General features: G+C 43.7%; 1 protein-coding gene across 1 annotated transcript; it reads right to left on the bottom strand.

Moving 5' to 3' along the window:
- Positions 1–125: 125 nt before the first annotated feature.
- On the bottom strand, positions 126–22,232 carry LCT (lactase). Its single transcript, XM_013303207.3, has 17 exons — positions 20,244–22,232; positions 18,263–18,342; positions 16,927–17,010; positions 15,846–15,948; positions 15,134–15,212; positions 13,665–14,352; positions 12,643–13,288; positions 9,880–11,439; positions 9,271–9,539; positions 8,556–8,846; positions 7,236–7,434; positions 6,373–6,575; positions 5,895–6,004; positions 3,853–3,987; positions 2,536–2,759; positions 1,577–1,813; positions 126–865 (listed from the first exon to the last, which is right to left on the bottom strand). The coding sequence occupies exons 1-17, from the start codon at positions 20,905–20,907 to the stop codon at positions 657–659; spliced, it is 5,781 nt and encodes a 1,926-aa protein (XP_013158661.2). The 5' UTR covers positions 20,908–22,232; the 3' UTR covers positions 126–656.
- Between the last annotated feature and the right edge of the window lie 99 nt (positions 22,233–22,331).

Raw genomic sequence — 22,331 nt, forward strand, 5'->3', positions numbered from 1 at the left:
CCCCGCTCATTAGAGACCTAGAAGTGTTCTGTGTGGCTTTGGATTCCTATTTAAAGGAGATTAATTAATTAATTAATTAAAGTATCACATTCTCTTCAAATGTGAAGGCATAACGCTAGGACCACTTCCATTTTATTTTTTTAATAATTTGTGATACACAATTCACAAAAATACTGTGTATTAAATGGGGAGAAGAACCTAATCTGTACAATAGAACATTTTTGTTCTACATTTCTGCTAGACTAATTCTTACCAGTATAGACACTAACTTGTCTTAAAACCACTAAGAAGTGGTAGAGCTTCTAGGGGCTGCGCTCAGATCCCTTGAAGAGACCTGCGTTACCCAAGGGGAGATGACGAAGCAAGAACAGATACAAGGTGAAGTTCAGAATCTGTATGCAGGTGGGAATAAGCCGTTTGTTTTACTTTTGCCCTTAAGAAATCAAATCATCAATGCCTGGGGAAAAGAGAGACATTTACTATAAAAAACCACAACCCTCTTCCTTTCTCTTTTAAAGTTAGTAAGTGAACAACAAAATGATGAGGAGCCATCACTAAGGCAAGGCATAAAGCTGCCAGTAGTACAAGCACTGGGTTTCCTTCCCTGGTACTATAAACTTCTTAAAGAAAAACAAACACTTCACCAAGTAGAAACTTTACAGTTTACTAAGTTTCATGTGTGGTTGTTTAGGGGATTGTCTGGATGATTTTGCATACAGGTATGCAAAAAGAGCTAAGCCCAATGCTCCTACTCCTGACAGAGCAAAAAGCACGTACAGTGCTATTTCTGCATTTTGTGATGTTAAATCTAATCCCAAAAAGCGCACGCTGGCAGCTGGTCCTGGTGTGATGTCTGTGGGTGCCGCTGTGGGGGGGAGAAAACAATGAGAAGGTATTAGTAGGCAGCCCGGGGTGAATGCTTTCATGCACAGACGTGCATCGCCGCTCCCAACCTCTGCAAGGCTTTCAGCGCAGCAGCCGCAGGTGGGGGATCGGTGACTGGCACAATTCCGGCTCTGGGTAAAGGCACAACGAAGGCTGACGGTGCCATTCTTGGGACTCCAGGAGAGGCCAGTGCTCTCTGGCAGCCATGGTCGTCCCCAAAACCCCCGCTAACCCGGGCTGCTGCTCAGTGTACTCCTCTAGTTCAGAAAACATAAATGACAAAAGATTCACCCACAACATGGATTCATATATTCAGAATTGTTTAGAAAAAGTGGTGGGAGAATACCGAATGTGTGTGGCTTGGAAAATAGCTTAGGCAGTTCTGTTAATCAGTAAAAAGCAGAACGGAATAACATTTTTGCAGCATTTTGGAGACAGGCATGGAGCTGGTGCTATCACAAAATTTAGTCATTGTTCTGGTTTTGCATGCAGAAGTGATACAATTCCACAGGAATATCTTCAGTCATAACAAAGACTGATGATTGGTCAGTGCACTACTGGAGCCCTTAAAAAGAATAGGGCAGAACAGGGTGATCTGTCTTTAAAGACCGTAGATTAAGGAAATCTTTCGGGATTAGAATCAGACGTGCACGTACACACACAGAGGCACGATTTGTGCTGCACTGCTTACCTTCAGGCTCCACTTCCAGACAGGGATGCGGGCCTGTTGCTGGGTCTGGAAACCCGTTGCAGTTTACGATCTGTGAGTAAAACCTGGCAGAAGCCTTGGGGCGGCGCGGCAGGTTGGGGTCTGTGAAATTCACGTGATAGAACCCAAACTTCTCATCAAAGCCCACTGCCCACTCAAAGTTGTCCATCAGCGTCCATACAGTGTAGCCTCTTAAGTCGACACCGTCGAGCACCACAGCTGTTAAGAGGACCAGAGAGAACAGGTTAGCTGTGCAGATGGGTGACCGGGGGTGGCACCACCAGGCCAGCGGTGGCCCAAGGATGCTCCAGGACGTTCCACCCCACCAGGGTGACAAGTGCAGTGAGGTTATTGCCACTTTAGCCGTGTTGGTTTTGCCATCAAAGTGCTGAAACAAGTGCTTGTGGGGCCTGGCTGCTAAAAGGCAGTAAACCAGCGCTTTCTGAACATCTGGCTGGCAAAAAAGCCAACTGAAAAAGCCCCTCCCCCATGTTGCTTCACCACTGCTGTAACTGAAACCAGTTTGGGTTTTTTTTAAAAAGAAAACCAAACCAGAAAAAAAACAAAGACTCATTTTTTAGACACAGCAATAGTCAAAGCAGCTGTCAGAGTAGTTCCTCAGTAAGCAGTAGCACCTTCTCTCGCCAGATGCTGCTGTACGTGGGAGCTGCAGTTACCCGCTGAACCCAGGGTTGGTTCTTCCTTTCGATCCCCTTTCCCTGCAGCTGTGGCTACCTGTGGGCAGTCCCTGCTGAACCCAGAGCCTCTCCGAAGTGGCTACAGAATAAGCCCCCGTGAGTGTGTAGCTTGCAAGTGTGACGGCAGTGGTCTTTTGGCTCTGATTCACAGCTTGCTTTATACACATCAGACTTGTGTATAGAGAGCAGACAACTGCTGCTCTCTAGAGATCTGGCTGAGCAGATTTAAAAAGTCATTCTTACCTTTCAGTGCTTCGTTAATGTAGCTCCGGAGGTAATGTGTTCGCCAAGTGTCATTGAAGCGGAAGGCTCCTCTTTCTGAGATCCCATTTTCAGTGACGTAAATGGGAGGGTTGTTGTACTCTTCTTTTATCCATCTCAGGATTTTTCGGAAACCAAAGGGTGTCACCTTTAGCCAGACAGAACCAGAACCCAGCCAGCTGCGGTCAGTTACAGTAGCTACACCCCTGCAGAAAGGACACACTGATCAAGGGATCAGTCCCATGGATCAAGGGACCAGTCCCACGTGCCTGCTGCTGTGCCTGGCACCTCATTGCTGCAGGGCTGAGAAATACCGCGCTGAGCTCTGTACAAAACTGAGCCAGCACCTCTGGTGTTGCGCTATGGTGCAGCAAACCGGTGAACGCACAGTGGCCTGAGGGTGCTGGTGCTCACAAGCCTCTAGAAAACAATGCTCATACTTCGCTTTATAATCACATTCAGCTTAAAATCAACTATGGCCAAGGATGTGATGTTAGCTCCAAATCTTTGTGCTTCGATACTATTTTTACTGTTCAGTGTATAACGCAGGGCCTGCACACACAAAACTGCCATTTACACCTATGTACAGGAATGCAAAACCGAGCCCGGTGTCCTTCCATGGGGCTAAACCATAGGGGCTCGGATGCAGCAGCAAAGGGAAGGTATCATAATTCCACATATTCTCTGTGGAAACGTTTCAGAAAACAGCCAGTGTTCACCCCATGTGTAGTCCCACCATTATTTTAATTCTTATCAGGAAAAATAGTAAGCTCCTATTATCTACCTTCTGAAGCTGGGGAAAGAAATCTGTATCTAAATAAAAGTCTTAACTGATGTATACTTAACCATGAAGTGACTTAGCTATTTCAGTTTGAACTTACATTTAGCGAATGTGGTGAGGGAACTAACAACAGCAAATGGAGTAGCACCTGTAAACCAAGATAACTGAACTGCAGACTGGGGGCAAGAAATACAATAAATACTGTTTACAGCTGATCCCAAATGACTGGTAGCCTCATAAGTGCAAACTCCTTCCTTTAGCAGATCCTCTAATTTTCTTTGTTCTGTTTTTAACAATCACATTTATCATCAGGTCTGTAAAAAAAAAAGGGCCGTCACTGGACTTTTAAGAAAGTAACAGCACCACAGGTACTGCCTGGGGATATTTCCCCTAGAATTGGTTGTAACAGCTTAAAATACCTTCTCACAGCTCTCTTTGCCATCAGTTTACATAGCACAGTTGGCCCAGGCTCCAGGTGTGTGTATTTTCCTTTACCAATAATTTACATTCATCCTTACCTGTCAGAGTCATATGACTGAACACCAGTAGGATAGTTTATTTTGTATGTTAAAATTGTAGTATAATGATTTAGGCCAAAGTAGTCATATGTGCCTTTAATTCTTTGCTTTTCACTTTCAGTAAATTCTGGAAGTCTGCAATAGACAATAGAGAAAAGCATGAACCCGCCCCAAATTAAGTCTTCCAAGGATTTCCCCTTCTTTTGCTTCTAGCCCTCCCCCATCCTGTTGTATAAACTAAGCTTTTGCTAGACAATGCAATTCATGCTGCCTGCTCTGACGTTCCCCAAGAGAGGAACAGACCTTTCACTGACCAGAAAAGAGACACCTGATGGCTAGAGGTCCTGCTCATGGTCAAACCAAGAAGTGTGACCGTCGTCCTGCTTTGTAAGACAAGAAACAGCATTTGACCAGTCAGGAATGCACTGGAAGGAATCGGTGATAATTCATTTTGGTTGTCATGTGCTCCCCAGACCGCTGCGGAGACCCCAAGCTGCAGTATTCACAAGTGGCCTGTCGCAGCCCACCACCCTGCAAGAGCATGACTAGCCCCGCCGAGAGAAGCATGAAACGGTGGCTCCCAGCAGCCGGTGTCAGCCAGGGGGTCCTGTCCCCGCTCAGGGGAGCTGTCATGAGCACCCCCCCAAACACCACTCCTGCCTGCACGCCCTGAGGGTGGCAGCCAGCCACGGCGCTAGCATGTGCTTCACAGCAGCAGGGGAGCGGGTAACTGCTGCAAGAGGAGCTCTTCTCTGGGTGGCAGCGTAGTGCTTGGTAGGTCACGGCAGAGGCCAATACAGTGCCATCTCAGGAACTCTGGCTTCTACAGAGGAAACAAGAAAAACTGAACTTTGGACACCCTCCATGTGTGATACTGGTAACCCTGGTACCAGCACCACAAGCATAAGGGGAGGTGCCATGATCCCTCTGGAGTAACACGGGAAAACCCAGGAGAAACTGGGAACTTGGCTGTGTGTGTGGATTCTACCATTTAACACCAGAGTGCTCAGTTCCCTTCAAAAGGCAGGCCTCCTCAGAAAAGAGCATCCCCCTTGGGGATCTGCAGCCCCACACGGAGTAAGAAATGGAGTCAGGGACATCCAGGGTACCCTGGAACAAGGAGCGAGGTCTCGGCTCTCTTTTAGCCAGAAGAAGGAGAAAATTCTGGGAGTCAGGTGCCCTTGGCAACCCCTGCTGAAAATGCAGCCAGTGCTCCTGGCAATTCGGTGATGCCGGGGAGTCTGTGGTCTTAGACTAAGGACAGAACAGAATGAGATGCTTGGGCATGTTACCTCATAAAGCAACACTTTTATTAATGGCAGCAACTGCCAGAGAAGAAATAACGAACCCAAAAAGTGCCTAAGAACGCAAGTGTTTTAGGCACATATGAAAGCATAATTCAAATCTCGAGAAGACCTGCCTTTGCTGCAAAGCATGGGCTGACTCTTCCACTGTCTCCCTCATTTCAAAACAACTGGTCTTTCACATTTTCAGAAAGGAACAATCAGGAATAGCCCCAAATCTAATCTACCCCATTAAATTGCTATTAAAGTGAAGATGGAAAAAAGTGCTTTCCTTACATGTGCCTGGAAAGGGAGAGAAGAGGGCAAACATTCACGATGGAGCGCTGCTACCACAATTTTAATGGATTAATCCATTCCCAATTAATGGGAATAGAAAATAAGAAATGTGATTCAGAGGGACCAACGAGTTCTCAGTGCTCAAGTTCAGTATATAGTTTCAAGAAAAGTTAAAACACATTTGTCATGGTTGTCAGGTGTCTAATGTAGAGCATTTACTATATTCCTCTGAGCTGCCAACTTACTACCCCAATGACATGTTATATTAGTAAATTTAGTTTGCAAGAGAAGACAGGTAGCAGGCAAAATGTATGCTAGAGTTTTCCTGTAAGGATACAGTAAGATTTTTACAGTAACCGCAAAATAATAATTGAAATTTTGCACTTTATTAGAAAAGCAGTTTTCAGTACAGCAATTAAAAAAACCAAAACAAACAAAGCAGGCACGTGCCTGGGCTCTTACCGGGACTGGTTCAGACCCTGAGCCAGACTGCGTTCCCGAATCCTCTTTTTCATCACTTCATTATAGTCACCATTTTTGAAAATGGGATGAGCAAACCAACCTAGAAAAAACTAAGCCAGGAGATAAGGGAGAAGGATAAATTCTGTATCAAACCAAGAGATACAACCATTACTCCTTCACGCCCTGCTTTATAGGTTCTATCTGCATTATAACGAACAGGCACACGGGGATGCCCATATAATGGCAGCAAATTCAATAAGCTTTTATCACTAAAACCATATTCTGCCTCATTTCTGTTGCATACTTGATCAGCCACCAGAAGAGGGTGACACATTCCTTGCAGCGATGCCTCTGGCTCATCCTTTTCTGTCAGCGAGATGCTGACCAGGGTTCAGGGCATCTCCAGCACCCAGAAAGGCAGTGCCACCATGAACAAACCCAGAAGCAGCAAGGAGAGCTGTGAGTAGTGTCTTTGTACCTGCAAGAATTGTCTGACAGCATCAACATCCTCCTGTTTGTGGGAGTTCCTTGGTTCTGCCCAGTCAGAGTTGATGGTGATCGAGATTAATCCTCCTTGTTTTGCCCGGTAGGTCTCATTGTAGAGGTGCCAGGCTTCCGCATGGGCCTTTATTAAGTTGTGCCCCACCACGTAGGGGGCTCGCCCTGGCCGAATGGAGACGCCTGCAGAGACAGTAACAGCACAGGCAGTGGGAGCAGCAGCTCCCAGCTCTCTCACCGGCTGCTTCCCAAGTTAACACCCAGGACACCCAGCACTGCCTGCTAGCAAATGAATAGATGTGCAGCACCTGGTGCCCTCAGGCCCAGCCCTGGCCTGAAATCGCTGCCTAGGCAGGGACAGCTGAAGGCACAGCTGCAGTGGGCAGGCTGTGCAGGACCCTGCATTGCCCCCTCCTCCCTCTGCGGCAGGACAGGGGCTGCCAGCCCTGGCAACAAGCTGCTGCCAGTACGGAAAGCTGTGTGTTCCGGCCAGCTCTCATCCCCCCCCTTCCCTTGCCTGAGCTTGGCCCTCGTCCAGCCTTAACCCTTCCCCACAGCCCCTGGAGCTGCTCTAGAAATGGGGTCTGCTCCAGGCAACAAGTGTAACCTGCAGGTTGCAGAACAGGAGAGGATTAGAGGAGCGGGAGGAGGACAGGTCCTGGACGTGACAGGCAAAGTGCAAGAAGGACCTGTTCACCACACCACAGCAGCCCAAACCCCATTTATCCCCACCACACCATCTTCCTTGCTTTACAAGCCCCTAGCATCTACTCCGCTGCAGCATAAAACAGAGCTGTGCCTTCGGTGCTGTGAAGGCTCTGAGGTTACACCCAGCAGTCTTACCTGGAGCGGCTGTGCCAACGCCATAGCCCAAATATGCAGTGTTGTAGGGTTCATTGAGGGTTATCCAAAATTTCACTTTATCTCCCAGCCTCTGGAAAAGGAGCTCAGCATATTCCTTAAACCTCTGAACTATAGTATCATTCTCCCACCCACCGACATTCTGCAGTGCCTGTGGGAGGTCCCAATGATAGAGAGTTACCTGTGGGGAAAGGCAGAAAGGACTGTATCAGTCACTCTTACTTTCAGAAATAAGGACAGTAACCCAGCCTCATTTATGAATGTAAATAAACTCTGCTTTGATCTGCAGCTTCCTGTTCCTAATGGTGTTTGAGTCTGTAGTGATCACTCGTGCACTCACATAAAATACCTTTTTGCCAGTGTTTTGGTTTCATTAGGACATGGGAAAATGACTCAAACTCCAGGGACTGCCTGATCGAAGATGAAGCTTTTACCACAAACCACCACAGCTTTGTGGTAGCAAGAACTCATCAGTGAAGAACTGCTGCACCTGCACTGACTCTCAAATGAAATACAGTCCAACAGAACATCTGTTTGGGCTGCTCCATCTGTTGGGCCAGCCTGCAGCACTGCCATGAAGGCACAGGTTTGCTCAGGCATGATCTGATGCTTGTGTGGATACTCCTGGATTGCCCCTTGTGTGGTGTGCATACACATCTATGCAGCATTTGGTGCAGCCACGTGCACTCCCTACACGTACCAGCATGGGTGGGGGGGTGGGGAGGGTGGGGGCAGGGACAGGGACAGCCAGCTGTGGGGAAGCAACAGGTAGAAGCAGAAAAAAGCTACATGTGTCCAAGTCTGTGGGGACAGGTCAGATTCACTCAACAGTGTTGAAAGAGCTGCTGATGCAGTGGTGAGGTCACCGTCCGTTACATGTGACAAACCATGCTGATCACTGGAGCTTCCTGACTTCTGGGAAAAGAATAATGTTACACCCATCTCCAAGAAAGGCAAGAAGGAGGATCCTGGGAACTACAGGCTGGTCAGCCTCGCCTCAGTACCTGGAAAGATCACTGCATAGGTCCTTGTAGAATCCAATTCCAAGTACATGAGGGATAAGAATGTAATTGGAAACAGCAAACAGTAAGGTTACAGTGATCCTTCTGGGTAGTAACTGCTAGGCTATCACTACATTCCCAGTTCATTTGCTTATGTAAAAAACATGTTTCCTTGCAGAACACAATGAATAACAATTTCTTTGTGGAAGAGGGCATGGATGGGAACACATACATGTGCTTTGAACATCAGGCTTGGGTTCTGCTATTTGTTAGTCACCTGAAAGTTACCATTTCTAGTTACCTGAGGCATAATGTTAGCTGCCAGAAGAGCATCAATAAGCCTTTCATAGTAGTTCAGTCCCATTTCATTGATGTATCTGGTGGTTCCATCTGGGAGAACACGGGACCAGGAGATTGAAAAGCGATAGTGAGACACCTTGAGGCTTTTCAGCATTTCCACATCCTCCTCAATCTTGTGGTAGCTGTCACAAGCTACATCTCCAGTGTCATCATTGCCGATTTTCAAGGGGGTGTGAGCATATCGGTCCCAAATGCTAAGTCCTTTCCCATCGGCTCTCCATCCTCCCTCAATCTGCAATTGAAGATGGGGTGGGGGAGACTGTTAGTAAACCCCAAATTTAGGTCTTGGTTCAGCCTGTTAAGTCTTTTTCGCACCACACAACATTTTGACTTACCAGCTTAAGACTAGAAATAGCAATAGTTTTGCTGTACCCAACTAGTAAGACCTTCTGGGCCTCGAGACAAGTACAATGTCACAGAACAGGCACCGTTTCAGTACCCCACGTTGGCTGGACCTTGTGAAGTCCATGCTGCTGTGTCTCAATTCCTGTGGTATAACCATGACCTTAAATATCTCCAAGCTCCTCCCTTTTACAGCAGTTGCTACACTAACCCTCAATTACCGTAAAACCTAATGTTACAAAAGCTGTAGTTGTCTCATCCAAAATGAATTAACTGTCTGCAGAAACTTTAAGAGTCCATCTCAGTTTCCTAACCTGATATGCTGCAGTCGCTACACTCCACCGAAAGTTCTCTGGAAACTCTCCATATAAAAATTCATCTTCTTTTGGCAATGGGATACCATTATTGCGGATGATTTCTGCATAGTACACAGCAGAGCGCTTTGGGGTTCTGGGCCTGTTGGGATTGTCAAAATCAACCCGGTGCAATCCAAATCTTGGCTCATAACCATTCAACCATTCAAAGCTATCCATAAAAGACCAAGCATTGTATCCTTTCAGATTAACACCATCCAATTTGTAAGCTGAAAGACCAGAAACAAATGGAAGAGCATCAGTGGTATAATCACATATTAAATGAACTGCAAGGAATTTACACGCAAGCATATACAGGCTTCGAGCTTCATAAAGCTGGCACTGGTCAACTAAGATCATATAAGACGACTCTGCATAGTTGGAGGATACAAAGTACAAACGGCCATGCAAAGGAGATCATAAAAAGAGACACTATATTTATATTGTGTTCAGAATATTTAAAGACTGATATCAATCACTTGTAGAAACTACACTTCGGAGGAATAAAGTAACCAGAAATCTAGGAGAGGAAACACACACCACCACCAGAGTAACAGCAAACACTAGTACCTTTTAAAGCTTCATCAATGTATGTTTTGTAGTAAAAAATCCTGGTATTGTCATCAACATCCGATTTGGTCTTTATCCCCACCCCGTTCTTAATGATGTATATTGGGGGATTTCCATATTCTTCTTTGATCCAGTTCAGTAGCCTCCTCATGCCCCAGGCCACAGCCCGATGGTCAGTAATAGCTGAGGGAGGCCAGGAGCTGTCAGTCTTTGCTGAAACTTCCTGGTCATACTCGTAAGAGAAGGGCTTCAACCGGGTTGTTGCATGGGTTACAATTTTGGAGGTGTAGGTGTTGAAGCAGAAAACATCTGCCGTGCCCCTGATGTATTCACGCTCCTCCGCTGTGAAAACTGGTAGGCGAGACGATGGCAGGTCCTGAAGCTCACTCCTGTTCCCAACTTTCCACTTCATAACCTCAGGATAGTCCCCGTTTTTGAAAATCGGGTGTGTAAACCACCCCACCAAAAACTGCAGGTACCTGTCTGCAGCTTCTACGTGCCTGGGGTCGCTTGGTGTCTTTGGCTCAACCCAGTCAATGTTGGGACACAGGGCAATGACCCCTCCTTGACTCGCTCTGTACTTGTCATCGTACGTGTGGTAGACCCTGGCATGAGCTTTCAGTAAGATGTGGGCAACCCTGTAGGGAGCACTGCCAGGGTCATTGACGTTGGGTGGAAATGTCCCAGTGCCATAGCCTGCCCAGGCAATGACTTGGGGTTCATTGAACGTAATCCAGAACTTCACCCTGTCACCAAAGGTCTGGAAACAGAAATCCGCAAAACTATCAAACAGGTCGATCAGCACGCTGCTCTCCCAGCCACCAATGTCCTGGAGAGCTTGTGGCAGGTCCCAGTGGTAGAGAGTGACGATAGGAGTGATGTTGTTTGCAACCAGTCCATCAATGAGGCGGTTATAGTAGTCAACTCCATGGATGTTTATTGAGTTGTTCCTTCCACTGGGGAAAATTCGAGACCAGGACAGAGAGAAACCATAGTTCTTTACCCCTAAGGCTCTCAGCAGGTAAATATCCTCCTCCACCTTGTTGTAGCTATCACAAGCTACATCTCCATTATCATTATTCTTTATATTCCCTGGGACATGGGTGAAGTTATCCCAAATGCTGGGTCCTTTGCCATCAGCATTCCAACTTCCCTCTACCTGGTAGGCAGAAGACGACACACCCCATGTAAAGTCCTCTGGGAATGTCGCATAAAAGTACATGTCCCTTTCAAAATCTGTTTGGGATGAAAACTTCTGCCAGACGACTTTTGCCTTGGAGGGAACTTCTGATGCTGGTAAACTGGGCAGCTTTGATGGCACAGGTAGGTCAAACACCACTGGGGTAGAAAATCTGTCCAAGACTTCAGGTGGGAAACCATTTTTTTCAATAACGCTGGAATAGAAATAAGCAGATGCCCGGGGAGTCCTTGGTCTATTGCCATCTCCAAAATCCACATGATGCAGCCCAAATTTTAGGCTGTACCCTGCCGGGCCTTCAAAGCCATCAACCAGGGATCGAGCCACGTATGACCGAACATCAACTGTGTCTAGTTTCACCGCTGTCACAGAAACAGTACAAGACACTCATTCATTGGAACAACTTCTGAACACAGCACAGCACAACACAACACAAGCTCCACAACTGAGGGTACAAGCATGATAAGTCAAACATATACAAATGGTCTTTTAGGCAAAAACCCCCCAAACAATTAGAGTATCTGGTAAGAAAAGCAGTCAGCTCCACAACAGGAGCTGGTCTAATGCTTAGTGATAAAAATGCACGAGAAAAGAGGTATTAGTGTACAGGACACTTACGCCACTGGTATCCCTTTCCCTGTGTTCTTGTTTTCAAGCACATTTCATCAACTCAGGTATATGGTGCACTTTTAAATGTCATACTACAGTTAAACTGAAACAAGCCTATTTAGTGCTTGCCCATCTTCCCTGAGCACAGGAGAGTTTCTTTTAGCAGAACAGCAGAGGCAAGTCCAGCATCCTTCCTCACACTGCCTACAAAAAAGCACTATCTCTCTCTCATTCCAGAAAAGTTCACTTTCCATATGCAGTCCATCTTCTTTACTTCTGCTGAGGCACACCAGCAATGCTAAATTGTGTTTTCCATAGCTCTTCTTAAGACTTCTATCAGTATGTTGAGAACTAGGTCAAGAAGATCAAATGCTGTACACTGATCACCAACCTTTTTAATACAGCGTATTTAATAAAGTTTTCCTGACAGCATGGATTTGCGTATCTCAAGACAGTATCAGTGAAATTTCTATTTGAAATCTCAAATCTCTACACCTGCCCAGAAGTCCAGTTTACTAAGATTATTTCGACACCAATTGATACAGTTTGCCAAGATACAAGCGCACCTTGAACCTTGCTCAAAACGATTGATATATAAATATCTCCCCAAAAATTCTAACCTGAAATGATACAGGATGCTCTCAGTTAGATCTGCTTAATCAGTAAAGACAGTTCAGTCCTGATCTACGAGATGTCACCAGGCAAGAGCCTATCTACAGGGAAATCATCTTCAGCAGAACTGAAGTATATGAACACTGTTGTCACACAGGGACTGATGTTTAGGGTCCAGGCTACATTAATCCATATATGTGAAGCACATATGTGGTCACACTAGATACACAATAGGCAGCTGACCTCGTATCACTACACAAGTAGCAATGTTTTGAAGTTACCCACCATGGAAGGAATAGAATAACTATTTGACATTATTTAAAAAAAAAAAAAATTCTCCATACCTTTTAGAGCTTCATTGATGTACCGGTGGAAATAATCCACTCGCACAGTGTCATTAATAAGATCCCCTCCATCTTCCGTTGGCATACCATTTCCTGCTATGTAAATCGGGATCTTTGTCCCTGTATATTCCTGGGACACAAACTTCAGCAGCCTTCTTAATCCCCAAGGGACCACATGGATCCAAGAAGAGGCAGTCTGTGGCCAAGAAGGATCTACATGCAAGGAGAAGTTCCCGATGCTCTCGTAGCCTGGTGTGCAGGTCCCATTAGTCATAGCACTGACCAGGTAGGAAGTGTAATGGGAAAGACCAAAAAAATCTGCAGTCCCTTTCACCCAGGACTTCTCCTGCTCTGTAAACAGAGGCAGCTGTGCAACTGTTGTGGAGCACTGCTGGTTTACTTCCTGGATCCGAGCCTTCAGGATATCTGGGTAATCCCCATTAACAAATACAGGGTGAGCAAACCAGCCAAGCATGAACTGCAGGTACCTCTCAGATGCCCTCACGTCCTCAGGGTTGGTTGGAGTCTTGGGTTCAGCCCAATCCGAGTTCAGAACCAGCCCCACCTTTCCCAGTTGCTGAGAACGGTATTTGTCATTATACAGGTGCCAGACTTTGGCATGAGCCTTGAGAATTGTGTGAGCCACCTGTGGGCAGAAAGCACAGGAATATGCGTCACACTGTTTTGCACAAGGAATCTTAAGATTATTGCCACGTGAGAATGTCATCTCCATTCAAAAGAAGAAACCTTGACCAAACAAATAAACATAGCCAGAGACTGCAGTAGGTTTTGGAATAAGCAGAAAAATCTGGCTATCCATCAACACCAGCTTTCAGAATAGAAACATAAAATCAAAACATCTAGCATCCATTAACTAACCCATTTTTGGCAGGTATCATAAATCCAACAAGCTTATAGTTGTCTCAAGAGGCCACATTAGGCTTGAACATAAGTATGAAACCATCACAGGAAAAACAACAGTGACGGCAGCTGCAGGATCCTAGTTATTCCCATGTCCCTACCTTGTAAGATGCTACTCCTGGGTCAACGATTCCTGGAGGATGCTCTCCGGTGCCATAGCCAGCGTAGCTGATAACCCAAGGCTCATGGAAAGTAATCCAGAGCTTGACTCGATCCCCAAAAGTGGAAAAGCAGAAGTCGGCATAGTTTACAAAAGCATCTATAATACTGTCATTCTGCCAGCCACCAAGAACCTGAAGAGCTTGTGGGAGGTCCCAGTGGAACAGAGTCACCATGGGCTCAATGTTAGACTCTAGCAACCGATTAATTAATTGGTTGTAATAATCAACACCCTTGGAGTTGACAGTCTCGGTGGTGCCAGCAGGGAAAATTCTAGGCCAGGATACAGAAAATTTGTACAATTGGGGATGAAGACCCCTAAGCAGGTAAACGTCATAGCTGGTTTTATAGTAGCTGTCACATGCCATGTCTGCTGTTTGGTTCATGTAGACATGGCCTGCGTGTCCAAAGTGGTCCCAGATGCTCTCTCCTTTCCCATCCTCTGCCCAAGCTCCTTCGATGTTGAAGGCACCTGTGGATATGCCCCAGAGGAAGCCACCTGGGAAAACATCTTGCAGAAGAGAATCTCTCTCCCATTCAGACTGTTGAGCAAACGTTTCCCAAACTGTCTGATAGGACGAGCGAGGGGCAAGAATGGCATCTGGGTTCTCTTGTAGAGTATTTGTTTTGCTGGAAATAGAATAAAAAGAAGTTAAAGGTGGATGCCAGTGCCACAGAACTTGCAAACATGAAGGATAAAAGAATCATTTGCTTCCCATTCAGCTCACATAAGCCATTTAGGGAATAGTTTCTTTGTAATTGATCAAATCAGCCTTCTGCCACCCAGCTAGCAGATGCAGGTGGAGTGCAGCGAGCTAACCGCAGAGTGGCTCCAGAGCTATATATCTAATGCATTTCTTTACAGGTAGATTCTCATAATTCATTACAGCTACACCAAAGGTGCAAACAAAATCCTTGCAGTGTGTAGCGATTTCACGTGCTACAACTGCTCTCATGAATTCCCATGGGATAAGCTAAAACTAATTAATCCTACTTCTGTAATCCTTAGCATCTCCCTGCACAATGACATCTCCTACATTTCTGTAGGCTCAATTGGCCTCTCCCCTAGCAAAGTCTCTGTTTATTTATTTATTTAATTAATTTAAACTATTTTGTTCTTGAAAAGGGCAGAAGGCTTGAAATGTACTTGTTACCATTGGCTTCAAGGTGCAATTTGGGTAACCAAGGATGAGGAAGCGTAGAAGAGGGTTACATTACCCGTAATAGTAGGATAGAGGATTGCCTGCAATAGCAAGAGACAGGGCTCAGCAGAAAGGCATTCCTTTCCAGTCCTTTCAGCAATTAACAGCAGCCTTCACCATTAAAACTGCCTTGTGTCTGCCTGCACATAGGTTTCCAGAGAATACCATTTTGTTATAGTATCTGATTATATACAGGATAAAACCTGTACCTTAAAACTTGAGATGATGAGAAGTCCAAGAACTCGTTAACATCATACCCAATTGTACGTGTCTCTTCTTTATTAATAGCTGAAAACACAGAAATGGTAAGTGATGGACTCAGTCACAGATACTATGGACTGCATGACAGTACTTGTACACACAATTACCCTGTAGAAAGAAGGTGTTTTTCATAACTAATAGCTATTTTTCTCAGATCAAATATGATGGGGTTTTATTAGACATTTACAATTTCATGTTAACAAATGATCATAGAATCATTTAGGTTGCAAAAGACCTTTAAGATCATCAAGTTCAACTGTAAACCTAACACTGCCAAGCTCACCACTAAACCATGTCCCTAAGCACCACATCTACATGTCTTTTAAATACCTCCAGGGATGATAACTCCACCACTTCCCTGGGTAGCCTGTTCCAGTGCTTGACAACCCTTTCAGTGAAGAAATTTTTCCTAATGTCCATTCTAAACCTCCCCTGGGGCAACTTGAAGCTGATTAAAGTTATGAAAAGCTTTGAGGAAGATTTCCTGCTTCCCCTCCCTCAACACTCACCATCTACTCTTAGTTTTCCAAGAAGGCTATGAAAGAAGCCATGAAGTTATTTCATCTAATAGCAGTGGTCTGGACTGGACATTTTGAATTTCCTCTATAATTTGCCATGCAGAGCTTAGCTAAAAAACTCTTCTTGAAACATGTCACTCACCTGTGACAATGGCAGCTACTGGTATGAAGGGATTGTCTTCCGTGGAACCACAATCAAGGAACTTCAGACTAAAAACCAAGATCTCTACGTCCTTCCAGACATTCTGCAAAACCAGAAGTCAGACTTGTATGAAAAGAAGCATCAGCCAGCTAGTAGAACCATGCTCTTCACATTTGTTGCTTTTAACACAGAGTAGGAAATATCTAGAAGACTGAGAATGGGTGATACATTTCCTCAAAGTTAAATTCATAGATCAACAGAGTAAGCATTAAATACCACCCTCTGTTTTTCTCTGATCCAAAAAAAGCCCACAGCAAATCAAAGCATAAAACCTCAGAAACTTTTAGTGTTCAACCTGTCATTGAAAAAGCACAAGGAACTATGCCCTTTTTTGCACACTTACGTGGGAAGAATCTGTTGCCACAAATGGTCCACTCCAGATTTTTAGAGTAACTGCAGCACACTGGGACCCTAAAGAGAGCAAGTCTCACGGGTAGCTCCTTATTCTGCTACTCAGTTGCTGGATGACTCTTGTCTTGTGGACTTTAAGAATGCAGTTCACTGCCAGAGGTTTAGCATCAGGTACCTGTCCCTAGCATCACTGGTACTGTCACTGCTGCGCGACCTAACCCTTTCACAAACTCATCCTCATTAACATTTCTAGCACTGCCTCGACTGATAAGGAGTTGTAAAGTTTGGTAGCACCATTGCAGAACCCATGCTAGAATAAAACACTGTCTTCTGGCATATAGGTATTAGCCTAACAGTTTATAAAACACTTAGGATGTGAGAGGGGAGGTTTTTCAGTCCTGGACAAAAGAATTACGCAATTTTAGTCATTAATGCATCAATAACGAGCACTGACCAAGATGATCCTTTCCAGCACTTTCGAGCACCTGTTCTTAAGTCAGACTTACAACAGAGAAGTGAACACACTGTGCAGCTATTTCCTAGCGTAGCTGTTGTCTGAGCTCTAGCAGCAAACCACAACTGTTTAGACAAGCATCAAGAAACATTAAATTCTCCTTCTATTTCTGGTCTGTTATCTGCTGCTAAAATTTAACACTGTGCATAATGTTACCTGGAATTCATTCAACTTCCTGTAGAAATCCGTTTCATTTCTGCAATAGTACTGAAGGCTGAGAGACAGAAAATCTACCGAATTCTGGAAACAAGAAAAGGAAAAGAATCACCCTGGAGTAAAATGTATTTTTTGCAAATAGTACATTAAAAACATACAAAATTGTGGAAGTGCATTGCTGCAGTAAGAAGCTATACAGCTATATGGAAGCCCTGGGCAATATAATGAGTACAAACTGGATACTGTATGGGAAGATGCATTTTGTATCTCTCCTCCTAAACAAAGTAAAATTTAAACAGCTAAATGAAATTCTAGGAGTATTTTATTAATTTAATATTGATGATTTACATTTGATTTTTTAATTAGTAAGACTGTCTACGATTAACCACACAGAGAAACCTTTGCAACTATGTCATTCAGGCAGGCCTTATCAATAATCCTTTGGGGAAAGTCCACTTCAGAAATCTTTAATCATTCCAAACAAGCGTTATCCCACCAGATATCATCAAGTTCAAGGGAGTAGATTGTATTCTCTCATTAAATCAGCTGATGAAGCTGGAAACAACCTGATAAGCTTCCAGTTTCTTTTGCAGTCCAAGGTTTGCTCCTAGTTTAGTCAGCTTATCTAATACAACATCTTTCCTCTCCCTACAAACCACACCTTGCTTATATCCTTGAAATGTCATGCCTACAACACTGCCTACCTATTACTAAATTTTGAAGGATCGTGAATACAAGCAAAAAAACCTGCACTATCATTTGTCCACTGTATCCTACATCAACATCCTCTATGTGAAGACAACTACTAACTGAGTTTGGTCTTTATAGAAAGGATGTCATCATCTTTGTAGAGATTATGTTCTTATGTCGTGCCATCCCTGGGTAACTAGATCAATTCTAGCACGGCTCTCTCTGTGTTTTAACATAATAAGCAGATATTTTTTTTAATTAGCAGCTATTTAAAATTAAATATCCATTTCTTTGATGGTCAATTAAGTAGACTTGCAAAGAAAGTTACAATGGGTACACTTTTTGCAGACACCTTGTCATTTAAGCATGTATATTGCTAAAATTGCCAATTGTGAGAGTAAGTATGTCTCCGTATTTCTTAATCAATGCTCACTAGCCAAGAAAGGATGGTGCAGTCATTTTCAAAATCAGAGAGCTTCATGTGATCAGACTAACCGATTGACTAATTTGATAAATTTTACTTAATTGGTCAACTTGCTAAAATTGTATTTAACGTGCAACAATTCACTTGATCCTGTACATAAAAATCAAGTTAAATTGAATCAAATTTATATAGTTTTGGAAATAATTTCTGTTAAGGTGTTACCTGAATTGAATTTGAAAGCAATTCTGATAAGGCACTATCCAAGACATGATCCATTCCTAAAGCAATGGACAGCTTTCCACCTTTGGGGGAAAAAAAAAAAAAAAAAAAAAAAAAAAAAGGTAGTCTATTGGTAGTATGTTAAGGACAAAGAAAAAATTTCAGTTCACTGCAGTCATTTTAAAACCAGTTGGAAATTTTTGAAGATGTGGAACATCAGACAGTGCCCTAGGTAGCTGATTTCAGAATACCCACTACAAATTCAACAGAGAGTTGAAGGCGACAGACTTCAACAAGTTTTTGTCAATAAATCTTGTCTTATCATGACTGCTCATAAACATCTTAGCACTGTTGCTTGCAGGAAGGTGAAGGTGGATCTGAATACAGCTGTTCAGTGGGTCCATGCATAATAATAAGCAATATCTTCAATTTTCATGCCTTTGTGGTGATTCTAAACTGGTTATTTTTAAAATGCATTCAGTGCTGGATGCTGCTGAGATGCTGGGAACTTGGGAGGGGACAGGTGATGTGGGAGGGAAGCTGGGCAATTTCTAAGGGCTATCGCCAAATAGCGTGAACTGTACTGCAAAGTATTCCTCACAAATGCAAGACTTAAAAATAAGTTCTTTTAAAAAACTGGAAAAAACCAATGACTCAGCCAGCTCTACTGGTTGTCTGCCTGGGACAGAAAAACTTCAAGCCCAAGGAAGACAGCTGTTTAGAAAACCCCAGATACCCATCACAGAAGACGCGAAATTCTCTTGTTCTGTTTAACACAGGCAGAGGTAAGATTTAATTACTTTAAAACCCCAGTGTCTGCAATGACGAAAGCCAAATAAAGGACACTGCAGACATCCTCATACTATTACTATCTCACAGAAGATTTCCTGAGCCTTGCTTCTTCATGTTTTGAGGTAAGTTTCAGTAATTTTTAAGTCTTTCCTCTGTGGGTCAGGAAGAAGTACACAAAAATACATTATTAACTACAAAATAGCTTGATTATTATGACTTTGTCATTACAAACAGAAAAAACAGAATAAGGCTACATTTGAGTAGTTTTAAAGTAATTTGTAGTTGATAATTTTCATTTTACACTAAACAGTATTTTGACCCTTTTAAATTAACTTTTAAAAGTTAAATAAACACATTTCTCTTTGATTAAATGAGGTGTCATTTTAAACCATGATCAGTTTTGTTTAAGTGGATTTTGTCAACACATTTGCAAAGCTGTCCACCTTTTCAGTGGAAGGCTGGTAGCTGAATCTGACCTGATTCTTCAAGCTAGATCTTGGGAACACATCATGACTTAATGAAAAAGCCTGCACCTATCATACATAAGGGATTATAGCACAGCCACTGACTGATGGCGTGATCTTCCTCTCTTAGCTGAAATGGTAGCAAACGCAATCCTGGTTTTTCAATGACGCTGAAATAAGTAATAAGGCTTTAAAAATTAGGTGACTGAACTGGAATCCAAAGATTATTCATAAGTCTCAGTCCCACTTTCATTATACCACACATTTAAGGTTTGATATATGAATAGTATGAAACCATAGCTCATCAGGGGCATCTGCTGATCTTTAAATTAAGAGCACATGGACAACAGCCCTTAGAGAAAAAGCATATAAAAGTATTATAACGTTTGGTTTTCAAGTACTAGTTTCTGCTGCTCAAATTAACTGGAAGCTATTTAATACTTCCCTGATGCTTAAAAGATTAAACATAACTATACACACATACACATATATATTATCCCCAACTATTTTGGTTATCATTTCAAGTAAAATTCAATTATTTTATAATTTATAGGTAATTATCGAAATAATGGATTTGAAGGAACTTGTTACTCGAGGATTCCTAGGTAATTCTGAGAGCATCGATAGCATATTCACAGAGATTGCATGAAGCAGCTGCCATTTAACCCCATCACAAAATAGTTGTGAAAAAGTCACGTTAAAAAAATCCCTCTTCCCATTCTCCTTACCCACTGGTGCGTATTTCTCATGGTAGACAGTGTAAGCTCTTTCATGAGCAGCAGCCAGGGCCTGGGCTTGGTCCTGGGGGTCATCATAAGGCAGGCTTTTAAGGACCTCCGGTAGGTCACTGAAGCTGAGCCACACATCGACCAGGTCTCCAAAAACACGGAAGCTGAACTCTGCGTATTCCACAAAAAGGTCAGCAACAGCGTTGGCTTTCCCACCCACAGCCTGCACAGCCACGGTGCCAGGGACACGCTGGTGATGCAGAACTGCCACTGGCCTGAGGCCTGCAGCAATCAGGGTCTTGAGCAGCTCCTGGTAGCACCGCACTTGAGCTTCAGCCGGCTTCCTGGCATTCCCTTCTGGAAGAACGCGTGCCCACGGCAGGAAGATCTTGTAATGTGTCACTCCAATCTCACGAAGGTGGGAGAAGTACTGGGGCAGTTCAGAAGCCACAAGATCTTGTTGGCACAGGTAATCACGGGCTTCAGCCACGGCAGGGCCCTGATCTTCCTCAGAGAGGACTTGGTCATGCAGATACAATCTAGTCACTAGCTCGCTGGGTAGAGGTCCAGCAATGGTGATAAAATTCTGAGCAAATTCCCCCTCTATCCCAAGACTGGGAGAAACTAACAGAAAGAAGATGACTGTCTTACAAACTGGCTCCATTGCTGGAGCTGCTTCAGAAACTGTTATTCCACACTACTTATATTACAGTAGAAGTAATATTTAACTGAAATTATCTGTTGAACAGATAAACGTTCCCAGCACTAGCTGGCACTGGAATGATAATGACTCGGGACTTTCTATCAATAGATGAACAGACAAATGAATACAAAAAAACACTGTCAAACAATTAGTTGGACAAAGGTCACGTGGAAACATTTTCTGAGACACTCAGGTTCCCTTTTATGCTTGAACATCAACTGACATTTACTGATGCTGCCTCCATTTCAGAGGAGGACAAAGTAAGTAAGACAATGCTTTTCATCTCCTCTTGGCCTTTATTGGCTTAAGGGGCATCCCAGCACAGCTCTGGATGCAGAAAGTAACAACAGCAGTTATTTGTGCTGCTGAGACTGGATGCCACCATGGCTCAGGGTACGCAGGACAGCAAGAGGCACTAATTTTGTGCTCGAATCCTTGGGTGCACAAAGGAAATCTGACATGTGGCATCTTACCCACTTAGAAAAATGGCTATTATGTGAATTCAGGCAGCAGCACGTGTTCTTATGCCAAATAACATCAAGAAATTTGAATATCGTATTCATAATATGAATAATTGGCAAAACGCTCCCTCCTTCAGCCTTGAAAACACGTGCTCTCTCAGCAGGGTGGACACATACAGATCACCTACCTGAACTGCTGCAGGGAGGAGGTAATTTTCCTACATTCAAATACAGCAAAACCAAAGAGCTAAAAACATCTGCTGCCTGAATACAGAACATGATTAAATCAACTAAACATAAAGTTCTACGTAACCATATTGAAAAGTCAGTTCAAGCTCTGAATTTATTCCTTTTAACAACCAGCTTTTTGTCTAACACATACCTGGATTCATCTGGGCAATTTATTGCTCTGTCAAGCAGTATTATCTGTAAATTACAGTAGACATCTCTCAACACTCAACATTACTCAAAAGGCCAATTTTATAGCTTATACAGGGATTGTAATTTGTGTACTTTGACCCCGTTTGACTCCCAGGTGACTCTGTTTTTTAGGAGGCCTTGAAAAACTTGCTGAAGGACTGTGCTTACTGTTCTGAACAGTGAGATGTGCTCTCCTCCTCGCCCCCCCCCCCATGTTTGAATAACAAGTTGGAATAGAAACTTCAAGAGCCCCACCTACTGATGATTTTTCAGTAAAGCAGCATTAATTCAGAAACAGAACACCCCTCATAGCCTACGAAGCATTCAGAACTGGGGAAAGAGAAGGCGAAAAATACTTTCTCCCATGTATAGAATATTTATTATCAAAGATTTAGGGGAGGAGAGGGGGAAACACATAATGCGGTATAAACATCTTCCTGTCCTTTTGAAATTAAGTGAACAATACAGAATAACGTGCAACTGTTGCTGCAGGCGAGTGACAAT

This window comes from Falco peregrinus, chromosome 8 (genome assembly GCF_023634155.1).
Source record: "Falco peregrinus isolate bFalPer1 chromosome 8, bFalPer1.pri, whole genome shotgun sequence".
NCBI lineage: Eukaryota > Metazoa > Chordata > Aves > Falconiformes > Falconidae > Falco > Falco peregrinus.